The sequence below is a fragment of the Chrysochloris asiatica genome, unplaced genomic scaffold (genome assembly GCF_000296735.1).
Source record: "Chrysochloris asiatica unplaced genomic scaffold, ChrAsi1.0 scaffold00535, whole genome shotgun sequence".
Taxonomy (NCBI): domain Eukaryota; kingdom Metazoa; phylum Chordata; class Mammalia; order Afrosoricida; family Chrysochloridae; genus Chrysochloris; species Chrysochloris asiatica.
In genome coordinates, this window is record NW_006409053.1 from 323,869 (window position 1) to 341,809 (window position 17,941).

The following is a 17,941-nucleotide window of genomic DNA, read 5'->3' on the forward strand; positions in this document are numbered from 1 at the left end:
TATGCCAAATGCAATGCATCATTTAATTTCTGGCCTGCTGTCTCCATGAGTGCTGATGGTTGATCAGAGCAAAATGAAGTCTTTGACAACTTCAATATTTTCTCCATTTATCTTGATGTTATTTGTTGGTCCAGTGGTGATCAGTTTTGTTCTCTTTACATTGATGTCCAACCCAATGATGGGATATTTAATTATAGGATATTAGTTCTGCAAGTAACTTCAGCAATCATCTAATCTGTGACTTTATTTTATGTCACATTCAGTGAATGACATGAACACTAATCTTAAATACTTACGCATCTGATACCCTTAAACAGGTGACAAATTTCTTGAGATCAAAGTCCCTTCTTAGATTTCCTACGTGTCCTAGAAGACTGTGTAGGGTCGCTCAACAGTTTATTGGTGAAGGAGAGATTGAGCCTTCCAGATCAACTTCACTTCTCTTCAAGGATTCATCCCACACTATTTGAATTCTGATTAATATCTTAAAACAAGTTTGACTCCGCTGGTTCTCATGGAAATCTCACCTGTCAAGGTTGTTATTTTTAAAAGGCATCCATGAATTATTTTTGTTTGAGGTTCTGTTTAATGAACTAATGTACAGTAGACAAAAAATATAAATAACCATAGTAAATTAACTTGTCCTCCTTTACAAATCATTTTGTAAAAGCACATAGAATTTGGAATTTAGTGGATTATGTTTAAATTCAGGTCTTACTCTTAATTCATTAGCTTATTACTATGCCGTTGAAGGAGCTCTGGTAGCGTAGTGGTTACGAATCGGGCTGCGAACCTTAAGGTCAGCGGTTCGAAACTACCAGCCGCTCAGTGGGAGAAAGATGAGGCTTTCTACTCCCGGAAAGATTTACACCCTCAGAAACCCTGTACAGGGTCCCTATGGGTAGGAACCAACTCAACGGCACTTAACAACAACAACAACGTTACTATGCCGTAAGGTTGAGATCAGTATTTAAATGAATAAATTATTACATGTCATTTTTTATGAAATCAGCATAACAGACTAAAACTGCATCATCTGTTTTCATATTACCTTGGGTAAAAAAAACCAACATAAAACAAAAAAACAACAGAAAGCATCCCAATACACCCCCAGCATCTACCAAAAAAAGACTGAAGCAAGAAGAAATGACGAACTTTGTTACACAAAAGAAAAATTCAAACTTGTTCCCTCAATGATTGCTGTTGTTAATTTAGGAATGCAACAATTTTGTTTTTGTAATAGTGATGGAAATGAAAATCTCTCAAGAATCTGGAAAGTATCATATTTAGCACTAATTCAACAACCAAGAGGAAGGAAAATAACACAATGAGACATCACATGTATGTAAATATGGAAAGTTAAGCTTACATAATTACATAATCAGAAAAAGTTAAAAATAAATTAGTGAAAATAAATTCCCAGTATAAACCCCAAAAAGCATAGCTATAAATGCATTCTAAAACAATCAATTCAATGAGCTAGTCATGTTTTTGCTGGAACACAAGCTTTTAATTCTTTTTCTTATACAAGCAAACAACCGTAGAGAAGCAGGTCAAAAAAGTACACCATAGGAAGGCTGAAATGTGATTGTATCTGTGGTATGTGAGATGCAGCTTTCCCCCAATTACGTCAAAGCTTAAACAGACTGCCTGCTACACAGATTCCGAGGGGCCAAACAAGTCTACTAACATGCATCTGAATAAGGCATGTTATTATTTAGCTACATAAAAAGTATCCAGTATTTATTATCAATTATTATTTTAATTGCTATTTTTATTAAACTGTTTTTATTGCTGTGTGCTAGCTGATTCTGACTCATGATGACCGAAATAGACAAGTTGCAACTGGCCCACAGGTTTCCCAAGAGTTGAAATCTTTATGGTAGCAGACAACCGGGGCTTCCCTCAATCTCTAATCAGCGCTCGCCACCCCTCACATACACAGAACCCTCGTGAGCTTGAACTGCCTATCTTTCATTTAGCATCTAACACTTAGACAATGCATCATCAGAGTCCTTACTATTGCACTAATGCTATTATTATTAATGTTTAATAATTCAATATCTGGCTTTGAAACTGTAAGTTTTCTGAAATGATACTTACAGGAACAAACAAAATAATCAATCTTACTGTGAGCATGAATATGTCATATGTTTATAAAAGCTGAGGCTTACTTTACTGAGAAGGGAATTATTAGAACATTGTATATTGTTGTTGTTGTTGTTGTTGTTAGGTGCCATGGAGTCGGTATATTGGATTGTATATTGGATTCTCCCAGTTTAAAAATAAGCCCGGTGAGCGTCCCTGCTATGGTAATAAGGTGCACAACAACTCAGACAGCGGTGTTTTGAAAATACTGTGGATATATTCGAGCCTCAGATTTATGTCACCTCTATATCTCCACTCACACATAAAAACATCCAGAATCCAAACAACTCAGAATCAACAAAGATGCTTTTCTCATAAGGTCAGTCCATTGTTATAGTTACATTCACAATACACAATTTGTTGGTGCCTTAGGTAGTCACTCACCTTAGCACCATTTAGAATTTTAAATTGTAGAAATTATTTTGCACAAGGTTCTGGCAACATTTCTCTCCAGTTTTAGAAACAGTCTTACTAGGGATGAGTATTTATCTTCTAGTCTATGAGAAATACTACATTTTCCCAGGATACTTCCTAATCCCAGGAGGGCATTGGACAATTACTTTCTTTACCCTGCAGTGCTGATTTTTTTTAAATGAAAAAGTAGACAAAAGGTAAAACAATTTACTATGATTAAACAAATTAGATATATGTCTTTATGACTGGAAGATCTCTGATTAAAATACTAATGTTACCATTCATTACACCAACCAAAGGAATTAAAAAAAAAAAAATTATCTTTCAAATTCGGTGATTTCTTTCAATGTCCACTATCAGTTCATGTATTTTAAGAGATTTTTTCAGCATTTATTTCTGTGTGGAAATGCCAAGGTACCAGACTCAGTCTTATTAAGATGAATCCCAAGGAGTCCAATTTTGTTTCTCAGTTATAAGAGACTGGAAGGAAATATGACTTGAGTGATGAGATATAAGCATTAAGCTTAATGCTTAGCTAACCTAGGCATGCTTCATTGTTTCTATTTCACAGCAGTGAGACATGAACTACTTATTTACCCTTTTAAAAAAATATTATATATTGTAAGTAATTCTCCATTTTACCAGATTCTTGCAGATTAACGTTGATAACACATGTAAATACTCAGTTCAATTGTCTGTACAAGAGTAATTCAAAAAGTATTGCTATAAAATCATACATCTTTATTAAACAAAAATATCAACATATGACATTATTTCTCGACACATTCTTCACTTAGATCTATCTAATTCTGAAGGCAGTATTTTCTTCTCTCTAGTGCTTCCCCTAAACTTTTTGCACTATTTGATTTATGCCCTGTCAAAATACTAGTTTTGGCATCCTTGGTGGACATAAATTGTATTACTCTGAATTTTCTTTGAGTTTGATATTAAGCAGTACAAAGTGGTGTTCTCAGGGCTGTTGGTATGAAGGGGTAAGGTTTTCCAACAATGTTTTCCTAGGCCATTCCTTGTTGTCCTTGAAGAATGGGAAGTTTCATTGACATGATGGAAAAAACAATTCCTCTAAGCAATTTACAATTGTCAATGTTCTTGAAACATCTTCATAATAAACTTGCATGATCACCTGTATCCTTTGAGAAACGATATCAAGATTATTCATTTGGAATCTCAAAAAAGTCATCATAAACTTCTGATCTCTTCTCAGCCTTGAATATCACTGACCCCTCAAGTCCCCTTGGAAGCCACTGCTTTGACTGGATTTTTTCTTTGAAGGCGACCTAATGAGACAAAGATAAATGTATTATTGAGAGCATTTGCCTGAAGCCATCCACTGGTCACAAAGACAATGGTAAACATGCTTTGTTTAAGGTAAACTTATAAACAATACTTTTTGACTTGTTATTGTTAAGTGTCATCAAATTGGTTCTGATTCATAGTGACCCTATGTAAGCTTTCCAAGTCTGTAAACTTTTGTAGGAATAAAAAGCCTCATGTTTGATAGTGAGGAGCAGTTGGTAAACTCAAACCTCTTACCTGTGATTCACAGTCCAGTATTTATACAACAGACCCACTGCACTCCCATTGTTTTGCTTGTTGTTGTTGTGTTGTGCCACAGAGTCAGTACCTACTCATAACAACCTTATGTACAGCAGAACAAAACACTGCCTGATCCTGGGCCAACCTCAGTATTGTTGTCACACTTGAGCCCATTGATGCTGCTGCTTGGCCAATCCATCTTGCTGGGAGTTTTCCTTTTTTACTTTGACCCTCCACTTTATCAAATATGATATCCAGCAACTGGTCCCTCCTGACAATGTGTCCGAAGTATGAGAGATGAAGTTTGGCCATCTTGGCCTCCAGGGAGCACTCTCGCTACACTTCTTCAAATACAGATCTCTTGGTTCTTTTGGCTGCCCATGGCACTTTCAATATTCTCCTCCAACATCATAATACAAAAGCATCAATTCTTCTACAGTCTTCCTTATTCACTGTCCAGCTTTCACATGCATATGAGGTTATTGAAAATACCATGGGTTTGGTCAGGTGCACCTTAGTGCTCAAGCTAACATCTTTGCTCTTCAACACTTTAAAAAGGTCTTGTGCGGCAAATTTGCCTAATGAAATACGTCATCTGATCTCTTGACAACTGCCTTCATGAGTGTTGATGCCACATTCTTCTTCATATAATTCAGTTTCTCAGATTATGTGCTCAACCTACACATTGAACAAGTTTGGTAAAAGAATACAACCTGACACACACCTTTCCTAATTTTAAACCATTCAGTGTTCCCTTTTCTTTGTAAACAACTGCCTTTTGGTCTATGTACAGTTTCCTCATGAGCATAATTAAGTATTCCAGAAGACTCACTCTTATCAATGTTGTCCATAGCTTGTTATGATCCACATAATGGAAAGTCTTTGTGTAGTTAATAAAAGCACAGATAAACATCTTTCTGGTATTCTCTGCTTTCAGTCAAGATTCATCTGATGTCAGCAATGATATCCCTAGTTCCACATCTTCATCTTAAACAGACTTGAACCTCTGGCAGTTCTCTGTCAATGTATTCTTGTAGCTATTTTTTCACTTATCTTTAACAAATTTTACTTGCATGAGATATTAATGATATTATCCGATGATTTCTTCATTCTGTTGGATCACCTTTCTTTAGAATGGGCACAAATATCAATCTTTTCAAATCAGTAAGCTAGGGACCTGCCTTCCAAATGTCTTGGCATAAATGAGTGTGTGTCTCCAGTGCTGAATCAGTGTGTTATAAGATTTCAATTTGCATTCCTGCAATTCCTGGATCCTTATTCTTTGCCAATATCTTCAGTGCACTTTGGACTTCTTCCTTCAGTATCATTTGCTCTTGATCATATGTTACCTCTTGAAATGGTTGAAAAAAAAAACATTTGTTTTGTGTACATTGTTTATTCCTCCATCTTCTTTGGATGCTTTCTGCATCATTCAGTATTTTGCCCATACAGTCTTTCAATATTTCAAGTCAAGACTTGAATTTTTTTCTTCTCTCCCCTGAGCTGGAGAAATGCTAAGTGTGTTCTATACACCCAGTGGGTCCCCCCCCCTTTTATTTTGATGTGGAATACAGATTCGAGTAAAGTGTACTTTCACACCCAACATTATCCAGGTGACTAGACTCAAAGACAGAAATTCCCCCAATGAAGAGATACGCCCGTGGGGATGGCTGTTACATCCTTATATTTTTGTTTTCTTGTACCTGCACTATTTAGCAGGACATATAGATTGTGGATATTTTCTGTTTTGCATATCATATTAACAATATAAGAATGTAAGAAACAAACTTTTTTTGTTGTTGCAAGCATTTATGATTTATAAATATATAGACAAATACTGAAAGTTCTTGGCTTCTTTTGTCCTCCCGCCACCTCAAAAAAAAAAAAAAGAAAGAAAGAAAAGAGAAAGAAGATTTGTACTATGTCTGTTGTCTGTCTTTTGTGGGGTGGAGATAATAAAACATTATAAAAACTAAAGGTACAGTAAGTATACCACTTACTGTATCACAAGAGGACAATATATGAAATAACAATGAAACATTGTATTAGTGAGCTTGTTAAATTCCTTTTAAAATGTCCTGTTATTTTAAGGATTCATTCATTCATCTTCTGGACTGTCAAAATTATCACACTTAAATAAGAATGAGCCAACACCAAGATTTTTGTGTTGGTATCTTCGAGTAAAGAGTTAAACAGAAAATGTCAAAGGGCATGATTTTTCTCTTGCCTTATGTTCATTCTTTTTTTAAAGCTTTGATTGTGATTTAAGTGAAAGTTTACAGAGCTAAGTGGTTTTCCATTCAGAAATACGTATACATCTTATTTCCTAACATTCCCCACTACGTAGCCACACTCTTCCCACTTAACTTCTTGTGTTTCCTGTTTCATTTCTATCCATTCATGTCTGCCTTCCAAACAGTATCCCTGAGTAAACGTTGCCCTTTTGATCTCATAAGATTGGCTCTTAATTACAAATTAAAATCATGTTTGATCACATAAATGAAATTTATTTAGCTTGTCCTGCATTGTTATAAAACATAAGGATAGAAAAAAATCATGCCTAAAACCTATAGATAATACCTAAAAAAAAAGTATTTGGAATCAAAATTTTTGCAACTTAATCAGAAGCTTTTAAACATCAAATTGCACAAGAAGATATCATATATAATGACAATCATCCACTATTTTTGAAAACATCTTCATTTACTTTTTTACGTTACAAATTCACAATACTAATGATGCAAATTAAGAGATATGCTAACCACTCAGACCAAATGCTCAAGGAGTCTCATTAGCAATAATTTTTTTCTTTACTTTTAATTTAGATTCAAAAAGCATGCACAGCAATTACAGTGCAATGATAAGAGCCAAAATCAATGGTTACCCTGAGCAGAAACTGATGAATATAAAGAAAAAAAGAAAGAAACAGTGGAACTGTTTTTGAAATTTTTATTCTAACCCATCAGTCAATGTTAGAATTTCTTCATTGATGATGTTTCTGTCACATAAAAAGTTTCAGTATCTATTATCTATTTCTTCAGGAATGGCTTAGATATTTTTGTCCTGAGCTTTTGTCCAAAATAGTTCAATTGTTTCTTTTCTTTTTTTTTTTTTACTTTTGTTTGCAGTGTAATGAATCCCTTAGAAAATTGTGAATTCTTTTCTTTTTCATTGGGGAAACCACAGATATAAGTACCAGAGTGTTTCCTAATTATGCGAGTTTTTATTTAAACCTCAAGAGAAACTAATACCCAACATAGTTATTTAATGACAATATAATTTTCTTTCTTCTGTGTTAAAAAATAGAACTTAATGTCTTTGTGCATTTCAGCAACAGAAATGGATACTAAAAGACTTATTTTTCTTCACTCTTATGCTTAAATGTATAGATGCATTTGTCTTATTAAAAAGAAACTTACTAGAGTGAAATATTAGCTTTTTGAGGTGGCTGATATGAATGACACATAAAAATGTTCTCAACTCAAGTACCAAAGATGTATAAAACGAATCATTTATGAAACTGTTTGTACAAATGGTTTAAGTCCTCCATTATGAAACAAGTGATTTGTGGTTTGAACCCACCCCAGTGGCTGCTGAGAAGAAGTACCTGGTAATCTGCTTGCCTAAAGATTGTTGTTGTCAAGAAAATCATTTAAGCTGATTCTACTCTATCAGTGTTGCTGAAACAATTTAACAGCATATAGCAACAAAAGAAATGTAAATCTAAATGAATTAAGGGATTTTGAAAGTTATAATTTCATATCCATCCAGTAGCGTTTGAATGGACTAAATGCCGAGCTGAACATGCAAATGTCTTGAAAAACGACTCTGTTACTATTATTGATTGGGGACCTTGTGGCAAGTTTCTCACCAAATGCTCTGTAGAGGAAAAGGACAATGAACAATGTGACTTACTTACAGAATCAACTTGGAAAACACCAGACAAAATTTGGACTAAAGTTCCATGTCTAATGGCAAGGCATGAAGGGGGCTTGGCACCTCCTCGCCCCTGGATAATTCATACCGTGTTAGGACCTGAACAATGGGACTTGTGGAAATTACCTTTTGCTTTACAACTTTATAGAATACATACTGGAAATTTTTCTGGTACCAATAGTAATCCATCAATTTATGAATTCAGACTAAAATGAGACAAAATATTTACAAGCATGTGTCTGACTGCCTTATGTCATTGGTATAGGTACTATAGAAATCAATTATGATGATAAAAGTTTGACTTGTCATTCATGTAAGTTATATACTTGTTTAAATGAGAAATTGTATAATAAAAACATATCTATTATTGTACTAAAAGCTCAACTGGGAGTTTGGCTTCCTGTAAACTTAACTAGACCATAGGAACATAGTGCAGAGACGCATGTATTATTAAAAATGTTGGGAAAATTAGTAAATAGAACAAAAAGGTTCATTGGAACTCTTATAGCTATTATTGTAGGACTTATAGCTGCCGTCACTGTTGCTACGCTGGCAGGTGTAACTTTGAGTCTAAGTGTCCAAGATGTTGAATTTGTACAAGATTGGCAACAAAATGCACATCAATTATGGAATCAACAAGATAAAATAGATAGAGAAAAAAATCATCTACATGGGTTGAAGGAAAATATGTCTATTGATGTTGTTGTTGTTATGTGCCGTGGAGTCAGTTCCAACTCATGGCGACCCTGTACAGGGTTTCCGAGGCTGTAAGTTTTTACAGGAATAGAAAGCCTCATCTTTCTCCCTCGGAACAGCTGGTAGTTTCAAACTGCTGACCTTAAGGTTCGCAGCCCAATTCGTAACCACTACTCTACCAGAGTTTCTTGTCTATTGATATTAATAACTTAGAAATACAAATGAATCATACATTTAAAAAGCATTTGCAAATAAATCACGCTATCAATGTAGCTTCCACCTTTGTACAAGCCCTGCAAGATTTAAATCCTAAATATTGCTTTCATGGATGGGGAACTTCACTTTTCACTGGAATTGTATTACTGATCATTATTATTATTATTTTGCTATCTTTAGTCTGGAAGTTCCACCAACGAAGATTAATCAATATGGAAAAGGCTCTAGGAGCTTTCCTTTTGCTCTCCGTACAAAACCAAAAAGGGGGAGATGTAGGAGTTACGGGAAGTGTGTGAAGCCCACACGGTGGTAGCTCTCTAAACCAAGGAAGACTTTGGAGAGAGCTACAAAGATCTTGCTAGCCATCGGCAATAGGCCAAGACCACATGGACCTGATTAGTAGAAAAACAAGTTAGTTAAGAAAATTACTTTGAAATATGTGACTATTGTAGTATGTAGCTCTTGATCCATATCTTTATAATTATCCTGGAAATTGTGTTCCCTACCTACGAAAGCAATCTTTACACGGACTGATTTCCAACATATTATTCTCACTGAATGATGTCAATGGTATTGTGATCTAGCAAAGGTCTTGTGAATCACTTTACTAAAGATTTATGATTTGCCCCCTCCCTCATACCTAAGAAATGTGTATTTAAACTGAATCTGGAAGACATTAAAACACTCTCGACTGACCATCTCGAGTCTCCTGTCACTTTAATCCTCAAATCCGCCTCCTTGAACCCCCGTCCATGCAGGGCTGGCCTCTGCACTTTGGAAATGAAAGAAGTTAATTAATGTGCATAACTGTCATCTAGACTTGGGAAAAGGAAAATTATAATTAAGTCATGTTTATGTTTTCTGAAAGCCTTAATTGACTGAAATGGAAATATTATTGTTTGTTGTTGCTGTTGTTGTTGTTGTTAAGTGCCATCTAGTTGCTTCAGTCTCATAACGACTCTGTATAGGGTTCCCAAGGAGCAGTTGGTGAGTTTGAACCATCGCTTTGTGGTTCAAACCGATCTTGCACTTCTGTGCTTTATCACACAGAGCCATACCAGGACATAGATTTAACTTTGGTATGATGTACATTAAAGAAGCACTAATGGGGCAGTGATTAAGTACTTGGATGGTATCATAAAGGTTTGCAGTTTGAACCCACCAGTGACTTCATAGAACAAGAGACCAGGTCATATGATCCCTTAAATATGGTGGACCCTATGAGGCAGTTCTACTCCTTCATATAGAGTCATGATGAGTTAGAATGAACTCAACATCCAACAGTAAAGAGATGTAAATGTAAATGTCAAAATTTATAAGGAAACCATGACCATATTAGTAAGACAGGACTACGTTATCAAGGAATCCGTGCTTATTTAGTATTATTATTCCTGTGCAATTCCATATAACTTAGTGTATTATAGTAATAATCTTAGTATTCCTCCTTGTATATATGATAAATTAAAGCTACAAGTTTAAATTGAAGTATAAGTTTTTGGTCTTGTAGCATTTAAGTTTAACTCTGAAATCCTGGTCTGGTGCTATAAGATAAGCACTCTACCTCAAGGTTTCTTTGAACCACAAGGTTGTTGTTCAAACACACCAGCCGTGCATCAGAAACCCTATACTGGGTCACTCTAAGTCAAAGCCAACTAGACAGCACTTAACAAACAAGAACTTTTACTCTACTTAAAAGTTGAACTCATTAAACTTACATGAATTATATGTTTGCTAATTCTAAAAGTTCATGAAAAAAAAAAGAGGTAATATATAAAATGTATACATGCAATGTAAATATTCAAATTCTTTGATTTAACAACCTTGATCAATAGCCCAATATTTATGAAAAACAAAACAAAACAAAACAACAGAGTGACTGCTAATATCTATTAGATTGATATAAGGAAAATACACATTGTAGTCCTAACAGTTTTGAGGTTTTAGAACGTACAGCCTTAATAATTAGAAAGACTAAGGAAAAGAATATAAGTTTAGAATAAGCTAAAAAATACTAAGAGAATCATTTAATTTGATGAAAGAATTCAAAATAAGAGCGATCAAAACCCACTTTATAGCACAAGCTCCACATCTGATGCTATCAGCTTTAAACTATATTTATATATTTAGTGTAATGTTTTGTATCCTTTTGAGGCTGAACTTCCTGTCTTTAGAGATTTGACTTCATAATTAATGTCTAAATATAATCCCTATAGTGCTCCAGGTCTCTTGAATAAAAGTACCTCTGCATGTATTTATTCAGAAGGTACCTCAATTTTACAAAGAAGTAACTCAAATTTACACCAAACTTTCTTTAATGAAATTCTTCTTTTTATTTTTTAATCCCCAAATGAGAACTTCTACTAATAAAGAAATGATAGACTAGGCAGAGTCCTGGCATGGCTCTCTACGATACACAATGGACTGCTAAACACAAGGTCAGAAGTTCAAACCTAATAGCCACTTTTCTGGGACCTTATACAGGGTTGCTATGAATCACAACCAATTCAACTACACTGAACAACAACAAGAAGACAGGTAAGATACTACCTGGCAAGAAAGTTCTAAGGATTTGGCCCTACTGTTCACTGTGATAGAAAAATACATCTGCTAGTAATTGGCATTTGACTTGATATGTGCCACATTCTTGTAACAAGAACAGCCATTTGTTTTATGTAAAAAATACAAAATTGCTCTTAAGTTTATAATGGATGTCTAAACATTAACATACTTAAATTGTCAAAATGTTTTGCTATTTAAGGTTAAACAGAGTTATTTGGAGGAGAAATGTGTGCATTTTGGAGAGGCGACAGTGTGGCATGGTCTTAAGAGAAGGAAAATATTGTCTCTGAGTTAAATTCATATAATTGTACAGAGAATAGGATAAACTTCAGCAAACATACTTCTATCTTTTGCATTTGATTGAGGGATGGTATAAAAATAAAAGAATATTTCAATTATAAAGACCTTCTACTTATATTCACTACACACAATCGTTTTGTTTTGTTTTTAGTGCATTTTCCAGCAGTACTGTGTATTTCCACTTACTTTAGTCATTCCATTTGCTATGCTATATTATCTTAGGTTTTCATTTTTTTATTTTTCCATATATAAATAGCCTCATTGACATTTCAACTTCTTCCTGTAAAGTATTGCAGAGGGTAATATTTAAACATAATGCAGAGTTTAAACAAGTCATATTTGTTTTAAATGATGAGAAAAAACTATACCTCATTGACTGAGTTCATCCTGTTGGGATTAGCAGACACCCTGGAATTACAGATTATCCTCTTTATGCTATTTTTGGGGATTTACACATTTACAATTCTAGGCAATGTGGGGATGATTCTACTAATCAGGATTGATTCTCGACTTCACACACCCATGTATTTCTTCCTGGCTAACTTGTCTTTCGTGGACATCTGCTACTCATCCACCATCACCCCAAAGATGCTGGTAGACTTACTGTCTGAGAAGAAAACAATCTCCTTTGCTGGTTGCTTCCTGCAGATGTATTTCTTCATTGCCCTGGCAACAACTGAATGTATCCTCTTTGGGTTAATGGCCTATGACCGGTATGTGGCCATATGTAACCCACTCCTTTACTCCTTAGTCATGTCCAGGACAACCTGTCTTAAAATGGCAGCTGGGGCCTTCACAGCAGGGTTGCTGAACTCCATGATGAACACAAGTTATGTAAGCAAATTACCATTCTGTGGTTCCAATGTCATCCATCATTTCTTCTGTGAGGGTCCCCCTCTTTTTAAGCTCTCTTGTTCTGATACACGCCTGAATGAAATGATCTTTTCCAGTTTTGCTGGTGTGATCATTGTGGGAAGTCTTCTGGTCATACTCTCTTCTTACTGCTATATTCTCTTCTCCATCTTTCTTATGCATTCAGGGGAGGGAAGACGCAAAGCTCTCTCAACTTGTGCCTCTCACTTGACTGCTATAATTCTATTCTATGCATCTTCCATCTATACTTATCTGAAACCCACTTCCAGCTACTCCCTGAACCAAGACAAAGTGTCTTCTTTGTTCTACTCAGTGGTGATCCCCATGTTGAATCCTCTGATCTACAGCCTCAGGAATAAGGAAGTAAAGAAGGCTTTTTGGAATGTGATTTCTAGGAAAAGAATCCCTTCATTTCTGTGACAGCCTGGCAAAATTCTGAAATAAGTGCACTTATTTGATTAACTATCAAAATCTGACTAATACTATCGTTCTTTAGAATATTTTCAGAGTAAACATGTTCTCAAGTATTTGTATCCATTTGTATATAAGAAATATTAATAAAGCACCACATAAAACATGTACACATATTAAATAATAAATATGAGTTTGTTCAAAACTGTGCTACAGAAGTCATTGTTGACTGGTTACAATTAACAAGCAGCAGTGCTTTTTCAATCTCTTAGGCTTCTCCTCAAAAACTTTCTGAGTCTTTTCTCCTTCTCACTCCCCAGACACAAATGTATAAGCAAAATCATATGCAAACACAGGTGATACAAAGAGTTCAAGAAGTGCATAGTTCCAAAGGAGGTAGATAGTCAGTGATTAAAATGACTCATATTCTTTAGAATTGACTCTTTTTTTGGTTTTGTTGTCATAGAAAACTTTTTAACTGACAATAAAATTGAAAATCATCTCAATGTTAATGCTAATCATTGTTAGTATGGCAGTAGGCATAAAGATGCACCTACAATGTGTGTTTCCAGGGAATTAAATATTACAGAACCAAATGCTAATGTTATTTGTCTTTTTGATGCAAAATTTATGAATAGAAAATATTTGGAAATGAAGTCTATTTATTCTAGCATTTAGGATTTCGGGCTCATTTTATTTTAATCTAGGTCATTTGTTTGCTAATTCAACTCTTTATGTACTTTAGCTCATTTACAAAGTAAGCATAGTGGTTATGAATCAGGCTGTGAACCACAAGGTCAGCAATTTGAAACTACCAGCTGTTCCACTGGAGAAAGGCAAGGCTTTCTGCTCCAGTAAAGATTTATAGCCTCAGAAACCCTGTGCAGAGTCACTATGAGTAGGAACCAACTCCACGGCACTTAGCAACAACAACAACAGTTATTTCCAGCTATAGGAGGAGTTACCATTTAATGATGTTAGCTCATTATTAACTCACTGAATGTGTGCCTTTAATGTAGTTTTGTTCTTTCTCTAACTAATCATTTTTTATGTTGATGTTAGGTGTTATCCGGTCAATTATCCAGTCATAGAGTCACATTTCATAGAGCAGAACTATCCCATTGTGTTTTCTAGGTTGTAATCGTTTTGAATGACTCTTGGTGTGGCTCTGTAGGATCAGCACTAGATTGTGAACCATAAGGCCAGCAGTTTGAACCCATCAGCCACTCATAGGAAACCCTATACAGAGATATTATGAGTTGGAACCGACTCAATGGCACTTAATAATGACAACAGCTTTATGACAGCAGATCATTAAGTCTTTCTCTTGAGTAACTGCTGGATCACTTCTAACCACCAACATTTTCATTTGTAACCAAGTGATATAAACTATAGTGCCACCAGGCTTCCTATTTATTTGTGGTAAAACTTTCTATTCTCCCAATTTATTCTCATTTGTAATGCATTTATGTGACAAAATGTTTCACATTTTGTACTTTTATTTACTCTAACTAGCTTTTAAAAGTGATTAGAAATGGCTAATTTTTATATCAAAGTGATTTTATTACTCCTTTCTAGCCTTCGTATAACCCTACCTTATTAACCTCCCCTTATGATATGTAATACTCTGTCTCTTTGTTACAGTATCTCTATTGTTTTCTGTTTTTGTAGTTTTTCCAGTCTTCTATTTCAATTGGATATTTGTTATACCATTCCTAAAATATGTAGAGGTGTTAATTAATGTTGTCTTAGTTCTGTTTTTGAGTAATTAATATATTAAAATTAATGAAGTAAATTTTAAATGCTTGCCACTAGATTTTTTTCTAGTTAATAAATTTAATAGTGAGTAGATAAAGCTATGTAGGGACCTATTTATAAAACACATGAACATCCCAATCTAGAAATGCAAACATATAATCTGGAAAGATCATTAGCCATCAGAGGCTACAAGGAAATACGGTCTAATTACAAGGAAATACCATCTATCACTGACAATCATGGCACTAATAAAATGAATAATTAAACAAAAATACTCTATTGAAAAGACAATACAGACTATCACGTATGTTGGAATGCTTATACACTGCTGGTAAGAAGGTAAAATGGTACAACCACTATGGAAAATGGTATGAAATCAATATACAATATGATACAGCAATCTTGTTATTAGAATCATATCCCAGAGAAGTGAGAGCCATTACATGAATTAAATATATTCACATCTGTGTTCATCATAGCATTATTCACAATAACAAAAAGATGTGAACAAACTAAATGCCCATCAAAAGATGAATGGAGAAACAAACAATCAAACATACACAAATAGAATACCACACAGTGTTAAAGAACAATTACAAATTTGTAAAACACCTCATAACATGGATGAACTTGGAGGACAATATGCTGAGTGAATTAAGTCAGTCAAAAAAGGACAAATATTGTATGAGACCATTATTATAAAAAACAATAAAAGGTTTAGATACTGAAAGAAATACTATATAATGTTTATCAGGCATGGGAAGGAGAGAAAATCACTAACTAGATAAGAGATATGAATTAACTTGGGTGAAGAGAAAGGTTAATATACAATAAGAGAGAGGTAAGTACAACATGAACAATGCAAAGGAAGATATTGGGAGATGCACAAGAGTAAAAGGCAGTAAATATAAATACTATTACATACTCAATCATGTAATAATAACAGAATATAATTTACATGTGAATACTTAGCTAGAATGGGAAGTTGAACAGATGAAGGATGTTGAATGGGAGTACACTCATAAATATACATATGTTTGGCAGAGAATATTTCTAATATACATTTTCATGTGCTTCAAATATATCCATGTAACAGGTGGCAAAGTTATGATAACTTCTTTGCATCACCCAAAACCTTAAAGGCCTGAGTAACTAGATTTGGAGACTTTGACATCTAGGCCAACTTCCATAACATCATCTAAAAAGGCAATGTTTTAAAGTCTATGAAAGGAAGCACGAACTGGGCTCTTAAAAGATTTAAAGAAGCCATATAAAATGCAACTGGTAGTCTTTAACTATCTAGAGTAAAAAAGAGTGAAGAAAGTCAAAGACTCAATGAAACAATTAGTTGAAATTATCAATGAACCTTATGAACCACAGCCTCCATGTGCATAAAACCAGCAGAATTAGATGGTGTCCAGGTATCACTACTGACCACTCTGATCACAATTACAATAGAAGGTTCTGGACAGAGTGGAAAAAGTATACAAAATTTCTAAATTATATTAAAAAATACCATATTTATTAGTCTGGTGGAGACAGGTGGAATCCCTGAGGTTGGCCCTTAGACACCTCTCATACCTGGAATTGAACTCACCTCTGGTGATTACCTTTCAGCCAAACAATAAACATGCCTATAAAGGGAACAAGAATACCTGTAAGGAACATGCTCATCAAATCTACGATATGAAACCAAAAGGGCAATGTTTGCTTAAAATCCAAGTTAAGAAGGCAGAAAGATGCAGGAAAGGAGAATAAAAATTAGATTCTCAGGTAGGAAGCTGTTGTTGTGGGGAAGTGCTGTTGAGTAGGTTCTGACCCTGTGTAGGGTTTCCAAAGAGCAGCTGGTGAGCTTGAACCACCAACCTTGCAGTTCAAATGGCTTTGCAGTCTGGCACATTGACTCACAGCGCCACACCAGAAAGTTAGAAGAGTGCAATTCCATTCAGAGAATTGCAATTAAAAACATAAAACAAATTAAGAAATTTTTAGAATGAGAAACTAATTTGCTCTCTTAACTTTCACACAAAGCACAATAAAAGTTCAAAATTAAAAATAAAGGAATCAAGATTTAATAAGCACATGGACCCAAATCATAAACCAAAATCAAACCAAACAAAACCAAAACAGATTTTTTTAAGGAATGTTGTTCTTGTTAATTGCCATTGAGTCAGTTTCGATTCACCGTGACTCATTGTACATCACAACTAAATACTGTCCTATCTCGTGTCGTCCTCATGATCGCTGTTACTCTTGAGCCCACCGTTGCATCCACTATGCCAATCCATCACATTGTAGGCCGTCCTCTTTTTCACTGACCCTCCACTTTAGCAAACATGATGTCCTTCTCCAGGAATTCCTTCCTCCTTGTACTGAGAGATAACATCTCTCCATTTTGGCTTCTAAGGCATATACTGGCTGTACTTCTTTCAACACAGATTTGTTTGTTCTTCTGGCAGTCCATGTACTTTCAATATTATTCTGCAACACCATAAATGAAATACTTGTACAAGCTTCTCTATTCATTGTCTAACTTTAACATGCATATAGGCAATTATAAATATCATCATGGCTTGAGTCAGGCGCACTTTAATAATCAAACTGATATATTTTCACTTGTTGTTGTCAGGTGCCTTCGAGTCAAACCGACTCATAGCGACCCCATGTACAGCAGAATGCAACAATGTCCAATCCTGGGCCAACCTCACTACCATTGCCACACTTGAGTCCATCATTGCTGTCACCTGGCCGATCCATCTCGTTAGGGGTCTTCTTCTTTTTCTACAACCCTCCACCATACCAAGCATGATATCCTTCTCTAGTGACTGCTCCCTCCTAACAATATGTCCAAAGTATGAGAGACAAAGTTTAGCCATCTTGGCCTCAAAGGAGCACTTCTTCCAAAACAGATCTATTGGTTCTTTTGGCAGTCCATGGCACTTTTAGTATTCTCCTCCAACACCACAATTCAAAGGATCAATTCTTCCATGATCTTGCTAATTGCCCAGTTTTCACAACCATATGAGATTATTGAAAATACCATGGCTTGGGTCAGGCGCACCTTAGTCCTCAA

At 35.0% G+C, this 17,941-nt stretch overlaps 1 protein-coding gene across 1 annotated transcript; it reads left to right on the plus strand.

Moving 5' to 3' along the window:
* Positions 1-12,174: 12,174 nt before the first annotated feature.
* LOC102825733 (olfactory receptor 5F1-like) lies at positions 12,175-13,119 on the plus strand. Its single transcript, XM_006877601.1, has one exon. It carries the CDS (start codon positions 12,175-12,177, stop codon positions 13,117-13,119), a length of 945 nt encoding a protein of 314 aa, XP_006877663.1.
* Positions 13,120-17,941: the final 4,822 nt, after the last annotated feature.